At 55.6% G+C, this 8242-nt stretch overlaps 1 protein-coding gene across 1 annotated transcript in view; it reads right to left on the bottom strand.

Annotated features, from left to right (window-relative positions):
* Window positions 1-693: 693 nt before the first annotated feature.
* The window catches only part of Akap8l (A kinase (PRKA) anchor protein 8-like), a 39067-nt gene continuing 31518 nt past the window's right edge, over window positions 694-8242 (bottom strand). The window contains 5 exon segments of the mRNA XM_013028372.1: window positions 694-777; window positions 1468-1609; window positions 4461-4548; window positions 6175-6208; window positions 7429-7475. Of these exon segments, the coding sequence (XP_012883826.1) occupies window positions 1506-1609; window positions 4461-4548; window positions 6175-6208; window positions 7429-7475 (273 nt within the window). The 3' untranslated portion in view covers window positions 694-777; window positions 1468-1505.

Consider the following 8242-nt stretch of genomic DNA (forward strand, 5'->3'; position numbering starts at 1 on the left):
CTGTCCCTGAACCCCTCTGTGCTCAAAGCTAGTGGTCTACCACTTGAGCCATAGCGCCATTTCCAGCCTTTTCTGTTTACGTGGTACTAAGGAATGGAACCTAGAGCTTCATGCAGGCTAGGCAAGCACTCTACCACTGAGCCACATTCCCAGCCCTTAAGACCCTTTTTTTGTTGGTGGTGGTGGTCATGGGGCTTGAACTCGGTCTGGGTGCTGTCCATAAGCTCTTCAGGTCAAGGTGAGTGCTCTACCACTTGAGCCACAGCCCCACTTCCAAATTTTCTGAGTGATTTATTGGAGAGAAGAGTCTCACAGACTTTACTGCCCGGCTGGCTTTGAACTGTGATCCTCAGATCTCAGTTCCTGAGTAGCTAGGATGACAGGCGGGAGCCACCCGTGCCCAGCTCCTTAGGGACCACTTCTAAGGCTGAAGTGTACACATGTTCTACCGCCATCCTCTCCTCTTCACACTGTGGGGAGACAACCACGGTCCTAAGCTGCCCTGTGTGTGGTGTCTCCACCCTCGTTAGAAACAGCTAGCAGGAGCCTGTGCTAGCTCTGCAGTGTATAAAAGGAACCCGGTCTCAGGCATGCCCAGCGAGCACGCCAGCCCTGACCCACCCCAGCCTGGACAGTTTCGCCTCAAGTGTTCCACACAGTGCACACACAGGGTCGCCCCTCACCTCGGAATGGATCTGGTTTGGGCTTGGGACTTTCCTTCTCCATTAGCTCCTGCCGCCGCTTTTCAATCTTCTTGTTCCTGTTTATGATGTATTCCTAGAGGGGTGGGAGATGGCACTGAAGGGAAGTCGCAGCTAACCAGGTCAGGTCCGCGCACTCCGTCCCCAGCCAGCCAGTGACCAACACTGAAGGAAGGGCGTCTTAGGTCTAGCCCTACTCAGGCTAGCCAACCTGCAAGCAGCCATGCTGTGGCTACCACCCAGGGGAGGAATTTGCTTGTTTCAAACAAACCAATCACAGTCTGACAAACTGCCCAAAGGGAGGGAGGGAGAGGAGGGACAAAAAAAGCCTGGCCCAAGACCCTGTGATGGACTACCAGCTTCCAGGCCCCACTGTTCGTCCTACTCTTCATTTTTCTTACTTCCTCTTTGTTAAGGCAACTCTTCACTACCATCTTACGCTGACGGTGCTCACTGTGCCTGTTTTCCTTCCCACACTGCCAGCGAATAGGACCCCAGCAGGCTCCTGCCTCTGCACCACATGAAAAGCAGCAGGGAGGGGCACGACCCCCCCCCCCCCCGCACAGACGGCAGGAAGATGCCGTGGAGACAGAAGGCTGTGTGGGCAGAACCTATGGCGGCTGGAACTCTCAGTTTCCCCGAGACAGACTTGGCACTTGCTCAACTATTTACATCTGGGAAATGAATCCTGCCCACATACATTTAGACTCTTACCCCCACCCCAACCGCACGCACGCACGCCTAGGGGTTGTAGGAAACACCTCACCTGGAGAAACTCTACCGTCTTGTCAGGCAGTTTGGTGCTTATAAACCGCAATGTGTCTTTATGAAATCTGCTCTGCAGATGGCTCTGGATTTCTTCATTTTCAAAGCTACGGAACTTGCACACAGAACAGGCAAACTGAATCCTGGAAAAGAAAAATGAAATGAGAAAGAGCAATGAAGCGGGGGCTAGTAGCTCACGCCTGTAACCCTAGCGGCTCAGGAGGTGAGATCTGAGGATCAGTTTGTGGTCAGGCCAAGCAGGAAAGTCTGTGAAATTCCTTATCTCCAACTAAGCAACCAAAAAAGCAGGAAGCGGACTGTGCTCAAGTAAAAGAGCAATAGCCTGAAGCCAAAAAGTCAGGTGCGGCACCTAAGCCATGAGTTCAAACCTCAAGACTGGTATGCGCATAAGAGCACTCAAAGAAGAGTGGGAAAGAAAATTATCTGTGGGCAGACGCAAATGGGAAAAGAATCACCATCTCTGAGCCAAGCAGAGGAGCAGTTATAGAACTAAAGAACAAAGCAGGGCTGGGAAGGTGGCTCAGTGGTAGAGTGCTCGCCTCGCATGCCTGAGGCCCTGGGTTCGATTCCTCAGCACCACATAAGCAAAAAGAAAAAAAGCCAGAAGTGGCGCTGTGGCTCAAGTGGTAGAGCGCTCGCCTTGAGCTGAAGAGCTGAGGGACAGCGCCCAGGCCCAGAGTTCAGGCCCCACGACCGGACCCAAAAAAAAAGAACAAGGCAGATCCTTGTGAATACCTCAAAGAAAACGATCGTACAGTACAGCGACACTCCAGAATTCTCTGGGCCCAAAGCTGCACCGACATGCCCTCCCTCCCCCCCAGGTCAGAACTTCCTGTACAGTGACTTCCCCCAGATCTGGTGACTGTTACAATACTGAACATACTCTGTATCTCAGATAATTTTCTCTCTGCAGCCACAAAGATGGCTCGGGCAACCTTTCCTTATGTGGGGGAAATCCCTGAAGCTCTCACACCCAAGAGCAGGGCTCCCTCAGACTTGATGTAAAGAAAAGGCGATGACACGAAAGCCACACTGAGTGCTGGAATGGAACCCAGAGCCCCAAGGGCGGCCCTCTACCCGTAAACTACATTCCCAGCCATCTCAGGCCTGGCAAACTGTAAGGCTAAAAGCAAAGGTTCTATGTGCTGGTGGTTTCAGGGGTCTGAACTGAGGATATTGCCTCTGTATGGGCTAGTCTGGCTCTCTACCATTTGATCACACCTCCAGCCTGGCCTTTGGTGGATATTTTGGAAATGAAGCATATAGAGAACTATTTTGCCTGGTCCAGCCTTGAACCATGAGCCTCAGATCTCAGCTTCCTGAGTAGCGAGGATTACAAATGGCAGCACCGTGTGGGAAGGGTGGGTTGCATGGAGGAGGGCGCTGCTTCCCAGGAAAGAGGGTAGAGGATCTCTTTCATGGGCCTGGGCACAGGCCTAGTCCAGAAGTTCCTGCAGAGGTGCGGGATGCAGTTCTTTGCCACCCCTAGGACAGCCAATTCCTCTGCACTTCTTGCTCATTAGTGCAGAATCCCACAGCACACCACCATAAATAATCCTATTCCTCAGGAGGCTGCAGGTGGAAATGCTGTGAATGAGGCCAATCTGGCCTGTAAACAGGATTCCAACGAACCCGTGTTTCAATAAAACTAGCTAGAAGCTAGATGCCAGCGGCTCATACCTATAATCCTAAATACTCAACAGACCGAAGATCTGAGGGTGGAAGTTTGGAGCTAGCCTGGGCAGGAAAGTCATTAAGACTTGCTGTCTAGTTAACCAGCAAAAAGACAGAAGTGGAGCAGTAGCTCAAAAGATAGAGGGCAAGCTTTGAGCCCCAACCCCCCCCTTGCAAAAAAAGCTAAAAGACGTATGTCCAGGCCCTGAGTTCAAGGCCCAGCACTGGAAAACAAAACAAACACATAACTAGAGGTCACTGGACAGGGTGGTAAAGCAATTATCAAGCATGGGCAAAGCCCTGGGTTCCAGTTCCATACCTACACTGCAAAGCAACCTGCTTCCATGTGGCATGAAAACAGATGTGGGGGGCTGGGAAGGTAGCTCAGTGGTGGAGCGCTTGCCTTGCATGCATGAGGCCCTGGGTTTGATTCCTTAGCACCACATAAGCAGAAAAAGCCAGAAGTGGTGCTGTGGCTCAAGCGCTCAGCTCAAGTGCTCGCCTTGAGCTGAAGGCCAGCGGCCAGGCCCCACGACTGACAAAAACAAAAACACAGATGTGGGCAACTTGTGGAGAAGGACAATTTGGTCATTTGTAGCACAGAAGGTCCCTGATGTCATTCCTGGTCTCTGATCTCTGGCAGGAAAAGCAGGGAGTCTTCTACGTTACAGGAGAGCCTAGCACAGACACACAGCACGTGTGCCGAAGACTATCAGGCTGTTCCGTGGTTGTTGGTCATTTTGTTTTTCCACCTCACCATGAGAGGCAGACCCATAGCGTGGCCCCAGCAGCGCCCTTGGGTCCCCGCAAACACCTGCAAGGATCGTGTGCACACGCGTGCATTCTCCCTGTGTGAATCTCTACTGCCCTGGGGGGCACTGATGGGCTGGAGATCCTTTTCTGAAATGCCTAACACCATTGTCACAGTGGGACAGGCCGGGCCGCCCCTCAGCCTACGCGCAGCGCAGCGCAGCGCAGCAAGGGAGGCCCCTGCTAGGCACACAGGGGCCACACGGACCCTTCAGCAAGGCTCCAATTTCGGAGGGAGGAGGAAGTGTGGCGGCAGAGACTCATTGTCTATGCAAGCAGAGATGCCTCACGCCACCCTTTCTCCACGTCCTCCAACTCACTGCTCACGCCTGCCCTGCCAGACCCAGCACACGGAGCCAGACTCGGCTCCTGCGTTGCAGAGAAAGGACCAATGCGAGCTGGGAGAGCCAGGAGTGCACCCCAGTCTGGCTGCCCTCGGGGGAGGGGGTCAGGGGAGGGCACGCGGGCCATGTCCTGCGGGCTCCTGACCTGTCCACCGCCCGGTCCCGTGTCCTGTCTCTTCTCCGTTGCTTTTCCCGCCTCTTCTTCCCATCCTCCTCCTCGTCGTCCTTGTCTCCTGTAACAGAGAAGTCCCTTGGAGATGCTGAGGACCACGCGCGCGGGAGCCGAGCTCCGGGGCCATCCCGAGGGCGGGGGCCGCAGCTGAGCCAGCGCACCCCATGCCCAGCCTCGGCCGCCACAGGTGGCATGGCCAGGCCACCTCGAGGCACTGCAGGGCGGCCAAAGGCTCCTGTGGGACCCAGAGGAGTCACCTCTGTCCCCCGTGGCCAGACAGGGCTGGGACAGGCCTGGCCTGCCCGCTCCCACGCCAGCCTGCCGGCCTGCCCGTCCAACGCGGCGCCCCACGGACTCGCCGCAGGCAGGGGCAGCAGCTGCGAGGCCCGGAAATAAACTCCCCTCGGTCCCACCTCTAGGTGGGCCGTGCTGACCGTCTGGGTGGCCTCCTCTGAACCAAGGCCTCAGCAGGTCTCACGGTCCGTGCTGGCCCGGCCTCTATCTTCCATTCACAAAAACCGCCAACCTAGCTAGGGCTTTCCCAGAGCTGCGTGGGAAGCGATCCTAGAAACAGATGAGAAGAGACCAATTGGTCCTCCCGTCCATTCCCTGAGGCCGGGGCAGGAGCTCCGAGAGCTGTGCCATGTCCCCAGCGTCCTGGCAGGAGGCCAGGTGGGCCCCCAGGCTCAGGGCCAAGGCCGGATGCTGAAAACAGGTCGGATAAGCATCTGAACTGTAACCCCTACCCCTGATGCCAGTCCCGAGACTGTCCCACGAAGATGGCGACCGGCGTGCGCTGCTCAGAAGCCTCTCAAAAGGACGTGTGGGACTTTTGGCAAGAGGTCACTGCCTGAAACTATGACTGCTGTTTAATAGCAAAGTCATCCGGGGAGGTAGCAGGACCTGCGCGTAACAAACACGTCACCTTTGCTTTAGCATGTACCGGGCTGCACGAGCTTGCTGAGTGCTTGGAAGAGACTCGACTGCTTGCTGTGGGGGCGGGGACCTTGCAGGGTCAGCTAGGCCTGAGGGCCTCTGATAGGAGCCCAGCCACGGGCCAGCCTGCGATCCTTGGGGTAACACGGCTTGGACAGATCACGGAGGAGCCTGGTGGCTTCGGGCAGGCCCGAGGCCCCCCGGGGCAGGCTGCTTCTCCAGCCCCTCCCAGGGGCGTTACCTTGCACTTCTGCCCGGGAGCTGATGAGACCTGCTGGCCAACGACTGCCTCTCCAGATCCAGGTCTGGCTGCTTGGGGTGCAGGCCGCCCCCTCACTTCCTGGCTCCCAACCCCAAAACGTAATCTGCTTCCTGTCCCCCATACAGACGCTGCAGCCATCCGTATCCCCAGCAGAGAGGCCAAGCGTCCTGACAAGGCTGGCAACTGAGGAAGAACTAGACATTACAAAACCCAGGTGAGAATTCGGGGACCTGCGCTGGCTACAGAGGGACAGAAGCGGGGCCAAAGGGGCCTCTTTTATTTCAAGCTCCCTTCTCTACCGAGGGGGTCACTCAAGACACCCAGAGATGGGCTCCCTGCCCGCAGTGCCACAGCCAAGCTTCAGGGTGACTCCGCCGGGAAGCCGCACCCCCTCCATGCAGGCCTCCAGCTTGCTTAGGAGCCCAGCCTGGCTGGGAGCTGCATAAGGGACAGCACAGGAAAGCTGGAAGGAAACGAGGTGACACCTACCTCTCTGCTTCCCCGAGTCACAGAGCTCGTCCTCCTGAAAAGGAAGAGACACACATGGCTCTGCGACCCCCGCCCGGCCTCGGGTGGCGCCTCACCCCAGGCCCCAGCTGTGCGCCAAGGAGTCGGGACACATGGCAGAGCCTGCACGTGGCACGTTATCACTTCTGTGGCCCTGCAAGACTCTGAGGACGGCTGTGCTGTCACACACAGGCTTGCACTTCCCTCGCAAGCCACAGATGCACACTCCCAGCTCTGTACCCCCGAATGCCAGCAGCAGGCCTGCCGGAGGAACCCCTACTCCAGCATTCTTGATGGGTAAATCAGCTCATTATCTCCTCAGCGTTTTAACACACCAGGCGTGTGTACGAATAGGACCCCAGAATGCCTGAGCAGCCCATGCCTGAAACGGGGAATCTAAGATTGTTAGCAACACAGAGCACTGTGGATTCCCAGTCTCAAGACCTAAGCCAGCTGAACTAGACGGTGAGTAAGTGTCAGGACTGGGGACATGGTTCAGTGGTAGGAGCACCTGCCTCCACCCACTCCCAGCACTCTTGGGGAAAAACAAAAAGCTGAAAAATGGGCTGACCACATGGCTGGCCTACATAACAGCCAGAGAAAATGCTTGCACACTGGGCTCTTCAGGCCCAGATCCCCGAGGATCAAAACCCACAGGAAGAGAGCAAAGTCCCTGCCTTCTCCAGCTGGAGCCTCGGAGGCCTCTCCTAGGAATGAGGGCCGCGGCCCCACCAGCCAGTGTGAGCATCCCGGGCATGTGGCCAGCCGGAGCCTGCACCGCCTCCGCCCCGACAAGGGCACGGGAGTGATGGCGGGCGGAGAATGGAGCGTTCAGAGAGGATGACAACACTACTGTAGCTAGAAAACTATCAGCTACCTATTTACCAATCGGGGCACAAATCTATTCAGGACGTAGCCCGTGCCAGGCACTGGCTTACTCCTGCAATCCTAGCTACTCAGGAGACTGAGACATGAGGATCACAGTTCAAAGCCAGCTTGGGCAGGAAAACCTGCAAGACATTTCTCTCTAATGAAAGAGCAAAAAAATAGAAAAGCCCGAAGTGGAGCTGAGGCTCAAGGTCTCAGAGCGCTGAGCCCTGAGTTCAAGCCCCAGTAAGGGCACAGAAAGAACAAGCAACCGCAGAGGTTTTCTAGCAGAGCTTATCCCCCTCCTTTGTGAAGAATGAAGAAGAAACATCCCACCGAGACAAAGAGGCTGACTCATAACACACTTACACCCCTGAAGTCTTCATCTCCTGACCGGAAGTCACCAGCTCCATCATCTGCCACACACAAAGAAATGGGAAATGTCAGCCTCTGGCTGTGGCCCCAGTTCCTACTGGCAGTTGAGGGGTCGAAGCCTGAGAAAAACAGACCAACTCTCCCGGTCTTGGTGGGCCACTGAGTCACAGCACACCCACCCTACACCCTGACCCACACAAAGTACCATTTTCAGAAAAATCTCCTTCGCTGTCAGCACGGGACAGTTTGGCATCTGGCTCCTCATACGTGAAAAATGGCTTCCGCTTCCTGCCCATGCTTTCTGGTCCAAATCGCTCGAACCCTCTCCTCCTGGGCTAGAGATAAAAGCACATCCGGTGTACTGCAGACCCGGGCCCACCAATGCCCCACAAAAAAACGCCACCAGATAGATGACAGACTGGAAACCCAAGGCAGAAAAAGGTCTCTGAGAAGAGATCAAGCAAGCTGAAATTCATAGCAAACATCATGTTCCCAGAAAGAATTCAAACACAAAAGACCATGTGGTGCATGGCTGGGTCCACAGTAAAGGTACAGAGAGGCCAGTCCGGGGACAGCAAATGGGCAAGCAGGAGGACAAGCCGCAGGAGGGGACAGCAATGGCTGCCAACTCAACTCCAGAGGCTGGAGTTAACGGGAAATGTCTAAAACTGGTTTGTACAGACAACTGCACAACTCTGTACAGTGCACTAAGAGTGAAATTGTACACTTAAAATCAAGAGGAGAGCCGGGCGCTGGTGGCTCACGCCTGTAATCCTAGCTACTCAGGAGGCTGAGATCTGAGGATCGC

Source organism: Dipodomys ordii, unplaced genomic scaffold (assembly GCF_000151885.1).
Source record: "Dipodomys ordii isolate 6190 unplaced genomic scaffold, Dord_2.0 Scaffold108, whole genome shotgun sequence".
In the NCBI taxonomy this organism is placed as follows: domain Eukaryota; kingdom Metazoa; phylum Chordata; class Mammalia; order Rodentia; family Heteromyidae; genus Dipodomys; species Dipodomys ordii.